The sequence below is a fragment of the Mirounga angustirostris genome, unplaced genomic scaffold, assembly GCF_029215605.1.
Source record: "Mirounga angustirostris isolate CCGP_5_RB_7025 unplaced genomic scaffold, mMirAng1.0.hap1 SCAF_4, whole genome shotgun sequence".
In the NCBI taxonomy this organism is placed as follows: Eukaryota; Metazoa; Chordata; class Mammalia; order Carnivora; family Phocidae; genus Mirounga; species Mirounga angustirostris.
This window is the reverse complement of record NW_026991712.1, coordinates 16,701,727-16,720,603: the sequence shown is the minus strand read 5'-3', so window position 1 is coordinate 16,720,603 and position 18,877 is coordinate 16,701,727. Positions and strand designations below refer to the sequence as shown.

The following is an 18,877-nucleotide window of genomic DNA, read 5'->3' as shown; positions in this document are numbered from 1 at the left end:
ATTTCACTCCTAGGTACATATTCCATTCCTATGAAAGTACAGAATAGGGAAATCTATAGAGACAAGAAAGTAGTGTGTGGGGATGCGGTGGGTAGGGGGGTAATAGCTAATAGAGTAGGAGGTTTCCTTTTGAGGTGATGAAAATGTTTGAGATTGACTGCGATGATGCTTTCACATACCTGTGAATATATTAAAAAACATTGAATTGCACACTTTAAATGGGTGAACTGTATGGTATGTGAATTTATACCTCAATAAAACTGAACAATCTCAAAAAAAACAAAGTATGGTCTGTTCCTTGGCCTCCAAGTACTTAAAACTGAGTGGAAGAGATTAAAATATAGGCCCAAATTGCTACAATATCAAACTCACCCATAACCTTGTCAATCTCAAGAAAAAAGTCCTAACGGGGACCATGATGGGTAGTTGCCTCTTTCAACTTCTGACTATTACATCTTCAAATCACATTCTTTCCAAAAGGTTGTTTTCCCCTATGCTCAAAGTAATACATGCTCATTGTGGGATATTTAATCAGTACCAAAAACTATAGTGAATAAGAAAGAAGAGGAGAATATCCTTTTTAGAATATCCTTTAGAATGTCCATGGAGACCGGATTGGAAAGATGATCTGGGTATTGAAGGTGTGGGAATGAGAAAGACTACTTAAACAGCAAACCCTGAATTAGATTCTTCAGCCTGGATTCAAATAATGCCTCTTCCTTTACTGACTGTATGATATATATATTATATATATGCATACACACACACACACACACACACACACTATTGACCCTTGAATAATACAGGGGTTAAGGGTACCAATTCCCCTTGCAGTAGAAAATTCATGTATAACTTGTGAGTCTCCAAAAACCTAAGGACTTAAGTAATAGTCTACGACTGACCAGAAGCCTTACTGATAACACAGTCAATTAACACATTTTTGTATGTTTTGTGTATCATATATTGTAGTCTTACAATAAACTAGAGAAAAGTAAACATTACTGAGAAAATCATAAGGAAGAGAACATACATTTACAGTACTGTAAAAAGCCTACATGTAAGTGGACCCATTCAGTTCCAACCTGTGTTGCTCGAGGGTCAACCATATATAAAATCTCACTAAGGTATTAAACGTGTGATTTTGCTGACATTTTGTAAAGGACAGGGACTGAAGGAGTTGATTAAAAGAAGAATGTTATGTCACTAGTCCTCAGATTGGCCAAAATCATGGGAGGTGGTAGCCAAATGATTGAGGTTTGAAAGCCTGTTACAGAATATGGACTCTGGCCACAGAGACCCAGTGAGAGCCCCACGTGAGGATGGAGGATTGGAGAGATGCGTCTATAAACGCAGGAACATCTGAGGCCACCAGAAGCAGGGCAGAGGCCTGGGACAGGACCTTCCTAGTGCCTTCAGTGGGGAGTATGGCCTGCCGACTCCTTAACTTCAAGCTCTGGCCTCCAGGACTGGGAGACAATGGGTCGCTGCTGTTTTAAGCCACATGGTTTGTGGTACTTTGTTATGGCAGCTCTAGGAAACTCATACACCCACTACCCTCAGCACTATGTCAAGATTTCCAGAAAGGAGCCCCAAACCCGCTCTTCACAGCCAGAGTCTGGAGAGTCCTGCCTTGGCCCATTCCCGCCCCTACTCCCAGTGGCCATTCCCTGTGACTAGCACAGGCTTGGTCACTTTGGAAGGGAACTGAATTAGTTGAACTTGCACCATCGCTCCCACCCAGCTGAGCGATCAGGATCCGCAGGAACAAGAGGTGGTAGATGCATTTGATGCCTTTTGGTGGAAGGATTGGGGGAAGACAAATCTGGGTGGTGGGTACGGGGGAGGTGTAGACGGAAGGGGGGCATGACTGTAGAGAGGGGGAAGGGAATAAAAAGACTCTCCTGCTGTTTTTGCTGGTGGAGGCTGATGTGTTTTATCTGTGTCTCGACTCTGGCGCCGCCGGTCCTCATGGCAGAACCTGGGGAGACGGGGAAAGGAGAGCTGTGTGCGGGTCCTGGCAAGCTATGTGTCCTCAGACTGTTCACGTAGTCTCCGGGATTAGCTCCACCTGTACGATTCTGGGAAGACCTAGCTGTTTGATTCCAGCTGGAGAAACAGTAAATTCTAGGATGAGCTCACCTACAAGAAGAGTGGTGGTTAATCGCCGCCTAGTTCTAGTTCATTTTGAGCGCTGTTATTTATGTTGTTCCTCCAAATTCTTTCCTGCACTACCTTTGTCATGGGTATCCAATTACTTCCTCTGTGACTTTTTTTTTTTTTTTTAACTTCTGAGTGCCAGAAATCTCATTTCAGAAGGGATTTCTTTTTCTCGTAAAACTCTCCTGATTCGGCCCCTTTCTTTCTGTGAGGGCTGCTCCTGCCCAGGTAGAGGGCCTCCGCATCTCAGGCCTGGATCCCTGCTGGTGTCATCCCTGGATGGAGCCTTCCTGCCTCCCAGGTGGCCCATTCACTAGATTGTGTCAGCCAGGAATCTGGGGCTTATCCCTGGCTCTCTCCCCTCACTCCACACCCAGTTAGTTACCACTAAGACCTCACTATTCCACTTCGTTGGTATCTCTCAGACCCACTCATTTCTCTTTACCCTCACCTTTGTCACATTGCTCAACAGAACCACGGATACCCAACGGGGTTCCTGCATCAAACACACCTTTTCCAATGAGCATTCACCATCCCCAGAACATGCTTTGAGCAGCTCACCTGCTCATTCTTCTGTATAAAAGCTTATAATATTGGGCCCTTCAAATCCAGAATAGTCTCAACTCTTCAGTGGGGCATATGAGGCCTTTTGGAGTCCCTTCTACTTGCCTTTCAAAGTCATGTCCCTCCTACCCATCCTCTCCCAGCTTCTCCCTAACCCATGGGCAGCTCCAAGAACAAGCAACACTTTTCTTTCTCACCTCTGGGTCTTTGCATGGGCTCTTCCCTCTACCTGGAACATCGTTGTCTTTGATCCTCACCTTCACTCCCACTCCTCCTTTAGGACTCAACTCAATGTACTTTTTCAGAACAGATGAGGCATTCTGCCTTCTGTGTGCCTCACATGGCCTGTTCTCTGTCCCATCTCTTCCATGCCACATTGCACATCCCGTGGGACAGGGGGGTTCACTCATTGCTGTAGCCACACAGAAGAAGCCTCTCAATATCCATCAACTTGCTGAATGCATGGATATTTAAATGCATGCATATATGGGTGAATGAATGAGTGAGTGAATAAAGACTTCTGCATAGCATTATGAGAGATCTTGTCTCTGCATTAGTGTAAGCTTCATGTGCCACTTGGATGGGCTCTGTGTAGCTGGGACCAATTGGAAGTCTACTCTGATGCCAGAGTCAACCCGTATCTGGATAATTCAGGAAAGCCAACATTTTAAAATTAATGTTTTTTAGATTTTCCTTCCCGGAATGCTTTAGAAAGTGAGACCAGGGACCAAAGCAGTTTTGGGATGGCTCAGCAATAACCTGGAGGTTGGGGGGAGAGCATGAAAGTGACCAGATTTCCCTCAAGCCCTTTGAATCTGGGTTTCAGGTTTATCCTGGGAGGCTTTCCCACTATCCGACCAAGAAGGGATTTACTGAACAGTGACCTCATTTTACATTTCACAATATGTGTGTCATATAAGCAGTCTGTGCTGCTGAACGATTTCCTGTAAACATTTACAATGGTTTGAGGCACTGGGGCCAGTCCCCAGTGGTTCTGGGAAAGACTTCTTAAAAAACAAGAAGGAACCTCAGCCCTGCCTGTGCATCGGACACTGCAGGGTAATTATACAGTAGAGGTCAGGCCCAGGGTGATCAGCCTCCTCGCTTTTGCTCTCCCAGCAATTTTCTGGGAGGAGACTGAGCTGAGTTCCAGCAGGAGGGAGGCTGCTGAGTTTGAAGTGCCCTCCTCTTCACACCCGGGGCCCGTGTGCCACGTAAGGGATCTGGGCAGCGTGCTGGGGGCTGGGGCTCATCTTCCCCTGCAGGCTCCACACGTCAGCCCCAGCAGCCTGGCTGAGCAGGGGGCTGTGGGCTTCCCAATCCCTTGGTGTCTCCTTTGCAAATGGGGGTGCAGGGAAGGTAGAGGAAGCCACGAGTGAGGAGAACCTTGCCTGCCAGGGAGGGTCATTGCTTTTCACTTGCCCACTGTATTCGTTTCCTGAGGCTCCTGTAACAATGACCACAAGCTCAGTGGCTTAAAACAGCAATATATTCCCTCACGAGTCAGAGGCCAGAAGGCTGAAATCATGACATTAGCAAAGCCACACTCCCACCAGAGGCTCTGGGGTCAAATCTGTTCCTCGCCTCTTCCAACTTCCGGAGGCTGCTGGCAATCCTTAGCTCAGCTTCTGGAACATTACTCCATGCTCTGCTTTGGCTCCACACGGCCTCTCCCTGCGTGTCTGCTTCTCTTCTGCCTCTCTCTCTCTCTCTCTTCTTTTAAAAAAATGTTTAAGTAATCTCTGCACCCAACGTGGGACTCGAACTCACGACCCTAAGATCAAGCGTTGCATGCTCCACTCACTGAGCCAGCCAGGCGCCCCTCTTCTCTTTTAAAGATACTTGTCAATGGATTTAGGGCCCACCCAGGTAATCCAGGTTGATCCCTTCTCGAGGTCCTTAACTTATTACATCTGCAAAGACCCTTTTCCCAATTAAGGTCATATTCGCAGGTTCTGGGTGGATGTATCTTTGGGGGGGAGCACCATTCCACCTGGTACACCCGCAGTGATGAAGAACAAAGGCCACTTAACGGCGGGCCTCCTCGCTGCTCATACAGATCTAATGGGCTTTGTGGGGATTTTGGATCCGAGCTTATTGTTCAAAAGGAGCCGACTAGCATGTAATGAGGGCCAGTGAAGTGCTGAGCACTGTGATGCCTCCTTATCCTCAGCCCCTCTCTGTAATGAGGCATTATTAGCTCCATTTTGCAGTTGGGAAAACTAAGGTCACGGCACCAGAAGGTGCCAGAGCAGGGGCTCAAAGCCAGGTCCAAAATTCATTCCCATGCCTAGTGAGGGGAAAGAGAATTGGGCTCGGGGTCACAAGATCTGAGTTCTAGACCTGGTTCCCCTCCAGTGTGGCTTGAACAGCATTAACCTCAGTGGATCTCAGATGGATTAGACCTTGCTCCCCAAAGTGCAGTTCTAGGACTCATACCATCAGCATCACTTGGGAACTTACTAGAAATGCAGGATCTCAGAAACTACTTAGAACCACCAGTCTGAATCTGCGTATTAACACCCTGGTGAGAAGTCATGAACTAGAACTAGGGTAATCTCCATGGCAGCTTTTCTTTCTGGAGCCTCTTTCTGTGTTTCTTTGAGGGAGAATGACAAGCATCCTTTTACATTTCAGAAAGGATAATAGGTATTGGGTCCATGCACTCTCAGGTGTAAGGCCTTCTCCTCAGAAGGGCCAGCAGAGAGGCACGGAGTTCCAAGAGGAAGGCCTGACAAAGAGTGTCAATGTAGTGAGGAGGATAAAAGGCTGTTCTGGATTAGCCAAGACCCACACCACGCACATCGTTAGGACCTAGGAAAGCAGGGGCATCAAAGAAACAAGGAAATCTGTAAGTTTTATGTGATTTGGAAAAATCAAATATTATTTTAGGATAGAGCATTCTTATTTTGAATCCTGTAGAAGGATGAGGGGGTGGGGAGTGCACATAATCTTTTTGATGAGTAGGGCCCCTACACCCACTATGCCCCGTAGAATGGATACATGTGGCTACACAGGACATGAAGTGTGGCTGGGTCAAGTTGAAATGTTCTGTAAGTGAGGAATATACTATAAGTCTTTTGAAGACTTAATGTGAAAAAAAAGGTCAAATATCTCATTAATAATTTTTATACTGTCTGCTGAGATATATTTTTGATACAGTATTGACTTAGCTAATGTATATTATTTAAATTAATTTCACCTGCTTTTTTTTAAATTTGGCTTTTCAAAAACTTAAAATGACCTATATCACTCACCTTTGTGGCTATGGGACAACATGGCCCTAGTTATGTAAAGCCAGCCCTAGTAGGGCTGGGATATCAATGAGATGGGTACATGGTCTGGAGGACAAATTTTGCCAGATACAATTTTGCTTTGGCTTGCACTTAAAAAAAAAAAAAAAGATTTATTTATTTATTTGCGAGAGAGAGAGAGTGGAGGGGCAGAGGAAGAGAGAGAATCTCAAGCAGACTCCCTGCTGAGCGCAGAGCCCAACGTAGGGCTTGATCTCACCATCTCACGACCCTGAGATCATGACCTGAGCCAAAACCAAGAGTTGGATGCGCAACTGACTGAGCCACCCAGGTGCCCCTGGCTTGCACTTTTTAATAGAGGTTGGAATTCTAGAATTCTAGACCTTCAACCAAATCATAGTTTTCCAAGATGGCCCTAGTTTCCAATTCCCCCACTCTCATTTCCTAACTCTTTGACCGTGGCAAGATATTTAACCTCTGAGCCTCAGTGTTCTCATCTGTTAAATCGCTAGAATACAGCTTTATAGGGTTGTTGAGAGGGTTATACAAGACGACCTGTGTGCAGTGCCCAGCTTAGCACTTGGCACATAGAAGGTGCTCTACAACAGTAATCAGCACAACAGTGGTATCACCTTGAAGTCACATCCAAAAGGGAGAAGAAAACACTGATTTTGGCGTTCAGTAGGTGCTCCATCTGTTCTTTCTGAACTTAACTCACTAAGTGGCTAAGAATGTGGAGATTTATCATTGACTGCAGCTGAGTCATTCCCATACCCACTTTGTTCCTGTCTCCAACCCACATCCAGGTGTCAGGACCTCACTGGAGAAGCAGCAGGGAAGCACCTGTGAGGCTGGCTCAGCCACTCAGCAAGACTCAGAACTATAAACATCCTACCACTTCCAGGCAAACATGGCTCCCGACAGCTGTTGTCCAAATACAACATGAGCCAGGTCAGGATATGAGCAAGAAGCAACTCCTCTCTGCTGAGCTTTCCTCTGATGCCCCCCCCCCACCCCCACCCAAACCAAGCAAGCTAGTTGTCATTCTTCATTTCCAGCTCCCTCTCCCTCTGATTTATTCAAGAACACTTACTATGTAAGCGTTCACTTACTTTTACCACTTTCCTACCAGATCTTCTCCAACCCCAACTCCTTGGAACTTCTCCAACATTTCTTGGGCAAGACAGACTATTTTATATTCAGATAGTTCCTTATATTGAAGCAAAATATCTCTTCTTAGAACTTCCACTATGGATTCCAGTTCTTTCTCTGGAGTCACACAAAGAATTTATGGCCGTATTTGTTGTACCACAATACCCATTCCTAGGAAAGTAAATCTTCACTGATTTACTTCTAAGTAAAAATCTAGCACCTGTTTTTGCAAAACAATATGCAAAGTGAAAGAAGCCAGATGCAAAAGGTCACATATTGCATGATTCCATGTATATGAAATGTCCAGAATAGGCAAATCCATAGAGACAGAAAGTGGATTATGATTGCCTGGACCTGAAGGGAAGGGGGCATGTGGAGTGGCTGTTAATAGAAATGGGGGTTCTTTCGGGGCAGTGAAAATGTTCTGGAATTAATAATGATGGTTACCAATCCTGTGAATATACTAAAACCTGGGTTTCTGGGACTAGAGAGTTGTTTCATCAGAGACCTCCTTGGGTCTCAGAGACTCTCCTCATGGCCTTATTTCTAGATGCTCTCCCCTTCATCTCACCTTGTTATGGGGGTTACCTTATTCCTGATCTCTTTCTTAGTCTCTTATTCTTAGTCATGCACTTACCTTAGGCATCGATGTAAATGTCTTCTCTGGTCTTGACCCTTGATTCTTGACCTTGGCCACAGTTTTATGTTTACTTGATCTGCTTCTAGATGCAGTTCCCAGATCCCTAATCCAGCTTTCATCAGACCCTATTTCCCACCACCTCTCATGATAGGGATCAGAGGGGCTTGGATGACATTAGGATTGCATGACTACACTTCTCATGAAGTTTCTTCGACCTCAAGGTCAAATTCAGTGTCATGGTATCTAGTTTTCAACTATCCTTTTGAATCTTGAAATGCATTAGGATCTGATTATAGTTTGGGGATCTTTTACAAAGAGAACCCTAGAAGTGATTAACTTGGGTTAGCGTGGAATGCACAAGGTCATCTTCCTAAGATCATGGGAAAGTTGGACATGAGATCAAATTTAATCAACTTCAAAAGTAAGCTAAAATACAAAACATACCCATTCCTTTGCAGGCTTTGTTCAGCTTTTTGGCATCCCGATTCACATCAAAACCCTGATGACTTCTCTCTTTGGCCTGGAGAAAATAATTGAAAAGGTGAGTGGACAACATAGGCATTCTTTTTTTTTTTTTTTTAAAGATTTTATTTATTTATTTGACAGAGAGAGACACAGCGAGAGAGGGAACACGAGCAGGGGGAGTGGGAGAGGGAGAAGCAGGTTCCCCGCAGAGCAGGGAGCCCGATGCGGGACTCGATCCCAGGACCCTGGGGTCATGACCTGAGCTGAAGGCAGTCGCTTAACCAACTGAGCCACCCAGGCGCCCAACATAGGCATTCTTGAATTATCTTTGGCTGACATTGGTAGTTATCTGGAAGATGAAGAAGTCATCCAAATGAGGGACCAGCTGCCACTTTACACGTGGGTACATGTGGGAATCAGCTGGGGAAACTCTGGCCCCAAAGAGATGACTGGTACTCCTTGGAGCCAGCTGGCCTTGGATGACCACTGAGAATGGGCCCCTCTGTTCGTAAGGACAATCGGCCTGGCCATCTCTGAGATGAGATGTTTTGACATCAATCCTACCTTTGTGTGACTGCCTCTGAGACAGAGAATGATACAGTGGGCCAATGTCCTGGAATGCTCATTCTCCCCTTTTGCCATGAGACACAAGTATGTCTAAGGAAAAGGTGTTGCCAGGCAGAAAATGAAGGTTCTAGGATCTTATCACAGAAGAATTTGGTGACCTGGACTAAAGCTTTGCCATCCACACAATGAGAGATACAATATTTAGTTTGCCAGAGATACCTGTGGAAGAGCAATAGCAGAGTTACTGGTTTTTACTGTTCCTTGGGGAGAGAATATTCTGTTTATACACTAAGCTAGTGTTTCTCAGACTTTGGTCATTGGTATAGTACATGCACCAATTTGCTATTGAAGTCTACATTATTATTATTTGCTTATTATTTTTCTTTCAGCTGACCTACTTGGTTTTTACTTAAAGTTATTTTAAAAAGGAAATCTTCTATTAGCACTAAAATGGAAAAACAGTATTAGTTGCCTAAACAAGAGGTCAACATAAAAATAAATGTGTTGCTATTAAAAATGTAAAGATGTGAGGTTAATTGCAGTGACACTACTAATAGCTTTGAAAAGACCCTGTGTTTTCTTAGTTCTTGGCCTTCCCTCACAGAGATTCTCTTTGATGACATGTGTCCCTTATTTCCCATCCTTCGATGAAGGCTGGTGTAAGTGCTATTGTCGATACCATGTACCCGAGTCCCCTGTCTTGCCGTTCATTTCCTTTGGCCCCCATAGGGGAGAAATAGGAAACCAGTAGGCCCAGTAGACATGTTGTGTTTGTCTGGCATCGCTATTCCTTTGGGGGCTTCCCTACCCCCCATTTTATGTGTTTTCATTGGGGCTGTCAGTCATGAGGGTTAAGCCCCGTTGTCCTGCCCCTGGGTGGACACAGACCCTGTCAGTCTGGCAATCGTGACTGGCTCAGAAGTGGGAGTATAATCCAAGTAGGATCAGAGTCTTCTCTTTGGTTGATATTGAGATATTGAAAAAGAGAGAGAGAGAGAGATCTTCTGACTGGGCTTGTTCAACTGAGAGAGTGAGTCTAGAGAGAAGCAAGGCAGAGACAAAAAGAGTGGAAATATGGAGAGAGAGAGATTGAATACCACTGTATAAACCCTCAGACACAGAAATGCTTGTTTCCTAGCACCTCCCAGTTTTGTTAATGAACCACCACTTTCTTGAAATTAATGAGTTGGATTTCTGCCCTTGCAACCAAGTGTTCTGACTCATATCCGTGGACTAGAGGAGGGCTGGCTTCGAGGTCTTGGTTAATGGACAATCATGTAATCCTAGAGCCGAAGGGATCTTTTAGGGCCACCGATCACCTCTCTGCTTTATGGAATAACTCCATGGCGGGGCCCATCTTGAAGTATCTATTGCTGAAGCACGCGGGCAAGGGGACTCACATTTGTTGAACACCTGCCACATGCCTGACAATTTCTTTGTTTACAGACCCTTCTTCATTATCTGGATTCAGGACATCTGGGTTCAGGCAGGTTAGGGAATGTGTCTGAAGCCTTATGGGACATAGGGCCGCACGCAGCTTGGATTGCCTCCTCATACCCACGCTTAGTCCCGTGTACCATCCTGCCTCGCGCTCCAAGTATGACTTGGGCCTTTTTGTTCAGCAGGGGGATGACATATCCCATTTTTCTTTCCAGATGTCTTGTGTGGTGTGAGAAAGCTATCTGGTGCTGCTGAAGGCTTGTTGGCAGGATCAGCGCCATAATTTGCAGGGCTCAGTGCAAAATGAAAACGTTGGATCCATGTTCGAAATGGATTTAGAACTTTAAGATGGTGACATCAGAGCATTAAAGCCAGTGTGAGGCTTTCTGGGCATGGGGCCTGTGTGACTGCATGGGCTGCACACCCTACAGCCCGTCCTGCCTATTGATTGAATTCTCTGAGTGTGGGAGCATGGGAATAGCAATCTCAGAAGAGCGCATGGTGTCTTGGCTTTTCATTAGAAGTATTTTGTGGAGGGTTCCGGGAGTTAGAATTGAACCAGAGCAGCCGACATCTCCTCTTAACAGGTTGATTCATAAACTGCTCTTTTAGCCTCCTCAGTGCTGAGAATGTGGTGGGACACTTACTCTCTGCCCTGCTTCACATAAATGGAGACAGAGACGCTGGGCTCTGTGAGCAGCTCTGCAGGTGGTGGCAGAGGCAGAGGGGCTGGAGTTCAGCTGGGGTTACGTTTGCTCAGGCCCGGCCCGGCAGGGCGGGGCCAGAGCGACACATTTTTTCCTCATTTGCGCAAAGATGCGGCCAGGACTTGCAGAAGCCATGTGGAGACTTGCTTAAGATGACTGGGCCAGCCTGGCTCTGTCAGGTATGAAAGGGCATTCCCGTCCTTTGTCCCCTTAGTGTTTTAGTAAGGTGGTTCCATGATGTACCTGTCACAGAGTTATGGGAGCACAAAGAAGGGGAAACTGTATCTCAGAGGCCGACTCATTCTTAGTCAACACCAAGTGTTGTTTGGAATTTAAAAAATTAATGTAAGTGTCTATTAAAAAAAAAAAGAAAAAAGGGAAAAAACCCTCTGAATGTCTAGTTTATCCAAGGCTAAAAAACAAAGATGTAAGTGTCATTTGGTCCAAAATAACAGTGACATGGGGGAGGGGGGCAGTGGGAGAACGTTAACCACATGTTAGGAATAAAGATGACATTGAGATAAGTTTTCCCTTTTTGCTTAATTGAAAATGCAGCGTTTAGTTAGTGAGACCCCTGTTGGACTTCTGACCTATAGAACCGTAGGATGATAAATGTATGTTGTCTTTAAAAAATGCAGCGTAAAATTCTCTATCAGACGCACAACCATGGGTGGAAATCAACCATTCCCAGGTTCCTTCTAAGAACCACTCTTAGCCATGTTGGTTATCTTTCCTAATCCAAAGAGAATTCGGTCTTGTTCCTCATAACAGCAGGCTACTTGGTGTCGGAGTGAAGGAATCATGTGATGGGACTTATTTAAAAGTGGGGAGGGAGGCGAGAAACCAGTCTGTTAGGAATTTCCCCCTCTGCGTGGCTGGGACTGCCTCCACAATGGACGCATTCATCAGTGCCGCCCAGTGTTGATGCAAGGGGTGGCCCTGGCTTGTTCTGAGGAGCTGGGTAACCACCTTCCCTGGAATGTATATGGAGCGGACATTCCACCTCCATTGTTCATTGTTAGCAAGCCAGGCAGCTGACTTTGGGTCCTCAGGCTCGGTTGCCCATCAGATTTCATTTTTGAAACCTGAGGCCACTGAGCAGAACTTCCACGCAAGGATCTGCAGGAATGCGCGCGTCAGGCACAAAATGGCTGTTCAGGGGACTCCAATGTGAGGACAGACACCACCGTGAGGATTTAGGCAAATACACGATATTCCACCTGTTTTCTAGGCAACATAGAGGCAGAGCAACATTCCTTTTTTGTTTTCTCTCAGTTTGTCTCTTCACAACATTTGCATGACATTCATGAGACACATTAAAAGGATAAGATGTTAGATGTTAATTAAAATGATTACAGAAGTCTGGGCTTTGAGCCCACGTGAATCCAAGTTTGAATGTGGTTCTGTCCCTTAGCAGCCATGTGAACTTGGGCCATTAACCTCTAAGCCCTCATTTTCTCAACTGTAAAATGGGGGCAATGTCTCCCTTATAAGATCTGAGGCTTATGTGAGATAACATTTTAAAGGCTAGATAGGGAGCCACCGAACTGCTAGGGTTTCCTCTGCTTTTTTGGGTCAGCTCTTGGTTTTTGGTCTCATAGTGATACTAGTTTTCAATTCTGCATATTTTGATTGGACACGTTTGGAAGATAGTATATCTATCTATTATCTATCTATCTATCTATCTATCTATCTATCTATCTATCTATCTATCTATCATCTACCTATCTAGCATCTATCTACCATCTATCTATCTACCTATCATCTATCTATCTATCGAGAGATATCTTCCAAACTTGATATTGTGAGATACAGATATATCTCCGATGCCCCAGACTGGATTTGAATTCCAGCATAGCTGCTCATTACTCATGTGACCTTGGGCAAGTTTGGGAACCCCTCTGTGTTGTGGTTTCCTCACGGCAAATGTGGATAATAATAGTGTCTACTCATAAGTCTCTTATGAGAATCGAGATGAAATCCTTCATATAAAGCATCTAAAATGAAGCCTAGCAGAGAGCGTGTGCTTAAAAAATGTAAATGATTAATATTTACTAAAGGCAGATCAGCAATGAAACTTCTAGAATATTTTAAATCCTCTCCTGCTTGTGGGGTTTTCACTTTGTAAACGGTACGCCAAGGATCAGTTTTTCATTGATCACCTGCAGTTTGGATCTAGAGTCCCAGACACATTTTTTCCACACCAGGCAGTAAAGTGGCTCGTAATTCAGGCTGTGTGGAGTTCAGGCGACCTGGGATGACACCCCAATACCGCATTTTGTTAACTGCCTCATTTGACTAGCGTGATAATTAGCACCTCATGGAGTGTGAGGAGCTCACTGAGATACAGCCCTGGTGGGGTGCTTACCGACGTGCCAGAGCAGTAAGGCTCACAGGGGAAGCAAATACCATTAACTCGACAAAAGGCACTGCCTGGTGCACGGATAAGCTGGTATCTTTCAGTCTTGTTTTTGCTTCCTTCCAGTATGTCTACTTGGCGCTTCTCTGTGTCTCCATGTTCCTGCATCTTATTTTTTTTTTTAAAGATTTTATGTATTTATTTGAGAGGGAGAGAGAGAGAGCACGAGCGGGGTGAGGGGCAGAGGGAGAAGCAGACTCCCTGCTGAGCAGGGAACCCGATGCCAGACTCGATTCTGGGACTCCAGGATCATGACCTGAGCCGAAGGCAGACTTAACAGACTGAGCCACCCAGGCATCCCCATGTTCCTGCATCTTAAAGAAGGAAATGAATCATCCATTTTTCTGGAAGAAGGAGGCATACAAAATAAACTGAGGTACTATGAGCCTAGAGGCAGTGTCACCTGGGCAGAAAGAATGCTGAAAACACCCACTCTTTGAAATGACTCAGACACCAGCCAGCTACAGCACATCGATTGCCCAGCACATCGATTGCCCAGGAGAGAGGTTGGCTCTTGTCTCAAGTTCCAATACCACTCCCTGCCCATAGCCCCACCAGCCAGAAGGGCCCGAGTGGAGAAATAGACACCTGACCAAAGGTTTCTGTCCCAGTGCAGTTCAAGGAAAGCTTAACTCCTAGGATCGAAGAGAACATTTTGAGAAAATCTTCCTCCACCTTGCAGCAAACTCTGGGTATAGAGTTTGTGAAAAAGTTGGCTGAAGGATATGATTGGCAGACAGTTGCTTTGTACTATATGGTAACCAGGATGTTCCAGGACCCAGCCTTAAGTGTACTCCTATTTAACGAGACTCCCATTCATCAGTCCTGGTGACCTGATCTATTTGGAGAGCATCAAAACTGGAAAATAAGTATATACTTCTCATGAGAGACATGTGAATTTAATTAAAGAGCAATATGCAGCAGGCAAATTAGACTCTTCTCGGGAGGGTTCCTCCTCTCTCCCTGCTTCCTTCTCTTTTTTTTCTCTTCCTTCTTTTTTCCATCCTCCTCCCCTTTTCCTCTCTCCCCCTCCTTCAGCAGACAGGTAGTGAAGATCTGCCACGTGGCAAGCGCTGCCCCAGGTGAGGGGGACTTGATCGAAAAAGTTAACAGGGAAGCTGATCAACGACAAGTGCATTTATGGTAGGATGCACACTGTGGGTGCAAATAGCTGGGAGGAGGAAAAAGAATTTTTAGGGAGAGGCTGACATTGTGCTGGTTCTTGAAAGAAGACTAGGAGTTAGGCAGGCAAAATACAGACATACATATATACATACATACATACATACATACATACGGAGAGATGAAGGTGGGGGAAGGACACTGCGGGGAGAGACTGCAGCATGATGCTTTCTGGGTCTGTGTACATGTGTGCCTACCTATGACCTGCCATTGAACTACTGCAGAACAGACCTGACTGATTTAAACAAGACATAGTGACATCACATGGACTTGGGAGGAGGACCTACTGTATTCAGTTATGCTTTGACCCTTGCCAGTTGTATGACCCCCCTGGGCAAGCTGACCCATCTCTCTGAGCCTTTGTTGTCTCGGGTTTAACGTGGAGGTGCACCTGCTCACGGGTAGCTTGAGGTTTGGATGCATTCGTGTGTGGGAAGCAGTGCCAGATTATACAGCGAGCGCTTGGTTGGTGGCACGTAGGAGGTGCTCAGGGACATAAGGATGTAGGGGTCACTTGTAAACCCTGAAGCTTTATCAAAATGTAACAGGAGTGGCATTTTGATTGTTTGCTCTTTCCAGTGCAGTTCCCCAGAAGGCCCGGCTTGCTGCAATTTCCTCGGTAAATATTTGAAAGCATTTGCCTGGTATCCAGGCACTGAGACAGGAGGGCTCTGAGGAAGTGCTGGAGAGCAGAGGGCAGGGGCCTCATTGTACACGGATCGAAATGGGGCTGCTGTTTGAGCCAACATGAAATCGGGAGCAGGCTGAGGAGGGATTAAAAATGAGGACCAGGATTAGAATCAGGTGGTGGCCTTGGCTTTTTAAGCAGGGAGGAAGGTAGAGGCAGGCAAGGGTTGGGTTGGGGAGAGCCTCAGACATGGCTGAATTCTCCCCAATGTAAGCAATGGCCATTGCCACTGCTAGTTAATGGTACCTTGAGCCAATGTTGGCGATTTGGGCCAACCTTACTTTGTATAGATTTTAAAGTCATTGTAGACTTGGGGAAACTGAGATCCAGTTGGGAAAGAGACTTCTTTGTGGTCACATAGGTAGCCATTCTCCCAAAGATACCTACGCTTGAACCTGGCATGTTGCTATTTTTCTCTCCTTGTGCTTTCTAAGTCTCTCTTTTCCATCTGAAAGATAACAACGTCTTGTGGGTTGTTACAAGGATATGCATCAAACACGCTTGGCAGGAAGCTTGGCCCGTGGTGAGTGCTCAGTGTTATTTTTATTACTTCCTTCCATCTTGACCTGCTTCCTATGGAGTGTCAAATGAGCCCCTGACATGTTGCTTTGTGTGGCACCTTTAAAATAACCGATTACATAATTCTGTCCTAAATCAGAAACCATTTTTTACTTACAGATAAGTAGTAAGCCGGGCTAAGAGTTGAAGAGAAATTTAAGGGATTACCACTTAAAATTGAGGATGATGGCAAAACACAAAGCACTTACTATGTGCCAGGCACCGGCCCAAATAATTTACATGTAATACTCAATTAATCCTCACAAAAACCTTATGAGATAAGTTGAGAAAACCAAGAAACAGAAAGGTTAATAAGTTGTCTGAAGTCACAAAGCTACTAAGTGATGGAATTCAAACCTATACAGTCTGGATCCAGAATCTCTACCACTGACTTCCCATTAACCACATTTTTGTCCCTTTCAAAATTATTATTTTTTAATTTGATGGTAGATATTCTCAGTCCAGCTCTTAGAATGCTAGTATTTTACAGAAACACCAGATGAGACCTGTGATTTGTCTGCTGACCAGGGAAGCCAAGGCTCCCTTGCATAGTGTGACATCAAGAGATGTTCTTGACAATGAGCCAGTAGGAAGTGAAATGAAAATGAAGGCCAGCTACCACTATTTGCAAGGCAAAATGGACAGCCTCTTCCTGTGGGCAAAGTATATGTTCAGGAAAGGCATCGTTGTCAATTCTGTTGTCAGTATCCTTTTGAGTCAAATGGAATCATGTTTTCTGCTTCTCATCTGTGAACTAGGACTAATATCCACCCTACATAGCAGAATCTTGGGAAGATGAAGTAGGACAATGTGATTCATTACAGCATGATTCACAATAACCGATATAGGGAAACAACCTAAGTGTCCATCAACAGATGAATGGATAAAAAAGATGTGGTGTATACACACACACACACACACACACACGAAATATTACTTAGCCACGAGAAAGAAGATGAAATGCTGTCAGGGTGCCTGGGTGGGTCAGTCAATTCAGTGTCTGGCTCTTGATTTCGGTTCAGGTCATGATCTCAGGGTCGTAAGATAGAGCCCCACATTGGGCTCCACGCTGAGCATGGAGCCTGCTTAAGATTCTTTCTCTCCCTCTGCCCCTCTACCCCCTCTCTCCCTCTCAAAAAAAAAAAAAAAAGAAGGAAATCCTGTCATTTGCAAGAACATGGATGGACACTGAGGGCTTAATGCTAAGTGAAATAAGTCAGATAGAGAAATACAAATACTATATGATATCACCTATAGGTGGAATCTAAAAAAAGCCAAACCTAATAGTAACAGAGACTGGAATGAGGGTGGGGAGAAAGGGGAGATGTTGATAAAGGATATAAACTTCTAGTTATAAGATGAGTAAGTTCTGGGGATCTAATATGATTATAGTTAATAATACTGTATTATATACTTGAAAGTTGCTGAGAGTAGCTCTTAAATGTTCTTACCACAGAGAGAAATGGTAATTATACATAATGCAGGTGTTGGCTAAGGTTATAGCGGCAATCACTTTGCAATATGCAAGTGTATCACATCAACACATTGTCCACCTTATACTTACATAATGTAATATGTCAATTATAACTCAACAAAGCCATGTAAAAAGATAATGTGAGAGTTCTGGGCAAGGAGATTTCATTATGATGATCCAGAGCTGGCAGGGGAGAAACTGGCTTTTTTTTTGCCTTTCTCCAACAGGCTGTCAGGGCACTTCCTCCATCTCCTCTTTCCCCATCTCACCCCAAAACTTCCTGTTCCCTCTTTACTAAAACATCTTGCCCTCTGAGTAGTGGAGGGATCCTAGCTAAGGGACTGCAGAGGCAGTTTGAAAGCTGAAAGCAGAAGGCCAGCAGGATGACCAAGGTTTCTAATATGTTTATTCTTCTGGGTGACAGCTTTCCAGCCTGATAAACTGTCAAACATTTTTATAGGTAAAATCTCATTCCTCCCTACCTGACAGGATCTAGGCTGATTTGTCTTATTAGGAAGGGTCCATCAGGGTTCAGTGGGGAAAGAGGGGAGATACTGCAAGCCAATCCCTCACTGTAACTTCCCGAGTCCTCAGAGGGCCAAGGGGTTTGGGGTTGACAGCACTGGCCTCTTGCTCCTCCATTTCTTAAACACCTGGTTGCCCACCATTGAGTCCACTGGAAATGGTGGAGAATCTATCTACTTAAGGGAATTTGCTGAAGCCTCATCTCCTCTCTGGAACCATTCCTGACCCTCTTGGGAAAGACTGAGGACTTTCTGCCAATTGGGTGTGGGACCTAAGGTGGCCAACTGATTGCCCAAGACTGAGGGTTTCCTAGGATGTGAGATTTTCAGTGCTAAAACATCTATTTTAAATTTAATTTTATTATGTTATGTTAGTCTAAGCCATGCATTAGAAGAGAAATAATTAAGATTAAAGCAGAGATCAATGAATTAGAAACCAAAAACACAGTAGATCAGATCAACAAAACTAGAAGCTGGTTCTTTGAAAGAATTAATAAGATCGATAAACCACTGGCCAGACTTATCCAAAAGAAAAGAGAATGGACCCAAATTAATAAAATTATGAATGAAAGGGGAGAGATCACACCACCAAGGAAATAGAAACAATTTTTAGAAATTATTATCAACAACTATATGCCAATAAGCTGAGCAACCTGGATGAAATAGATGCCTTCCTGGAAACCTATAAACTCCCAAGACTGAAACAGGAAGAAATTGACACCCTGAATAGGCCAATAACCAGTAATGAGATTGAAGCAGTGATCAAAAACCTCCCCCCCAAAAGAGTCCAGGGCCTGAGGGATTCCCTGGGGAATTCTACCAAACATTCAAAGAAGAAATAATATCTATTCTCCTGAAGCTGTTTCAAAAAATAGAAACAGAAGGAAAGCTTCCAGACTCATTTTATGAGGCCAGCATTACCTTAATCCTCAAACCAGGCAAAGACCCCATCAAAACGGAGAATTTCAGACCGATATCCCTGATGCATATGCCTTCCAAAATCCTCAACAAAATCATAGCTAATTGGATCCAACAATACATTAAAAGGATCATCCGCCACGACCAAGTGGGATTTATCCCCGGGAT

At 44.7% G+C, this 18,877-nt stretch overlaps 1 protein-coding gene across 1 annotated transcript in view; it reads right to left on the bottom strand.

The window, feature by feature from the left end:
- ANXA13 (annexin A13) overlaps positions 1–18,877 on the bottom strand; it is a 56,662-nt gene that overhangs the window by 20,050 nt on the left and 17,735 nt on the right. The window contains exon 3 of the mRNA XM_045895935.3: positions 8,212–8,287. Coding sequence (XP_045751891.3) covers positions 8,212–8,287 — 76 coding nt within the window. The remainder of the gene's footprint in view (positions 1–8,211; positions 8,288–18,877) is intronic.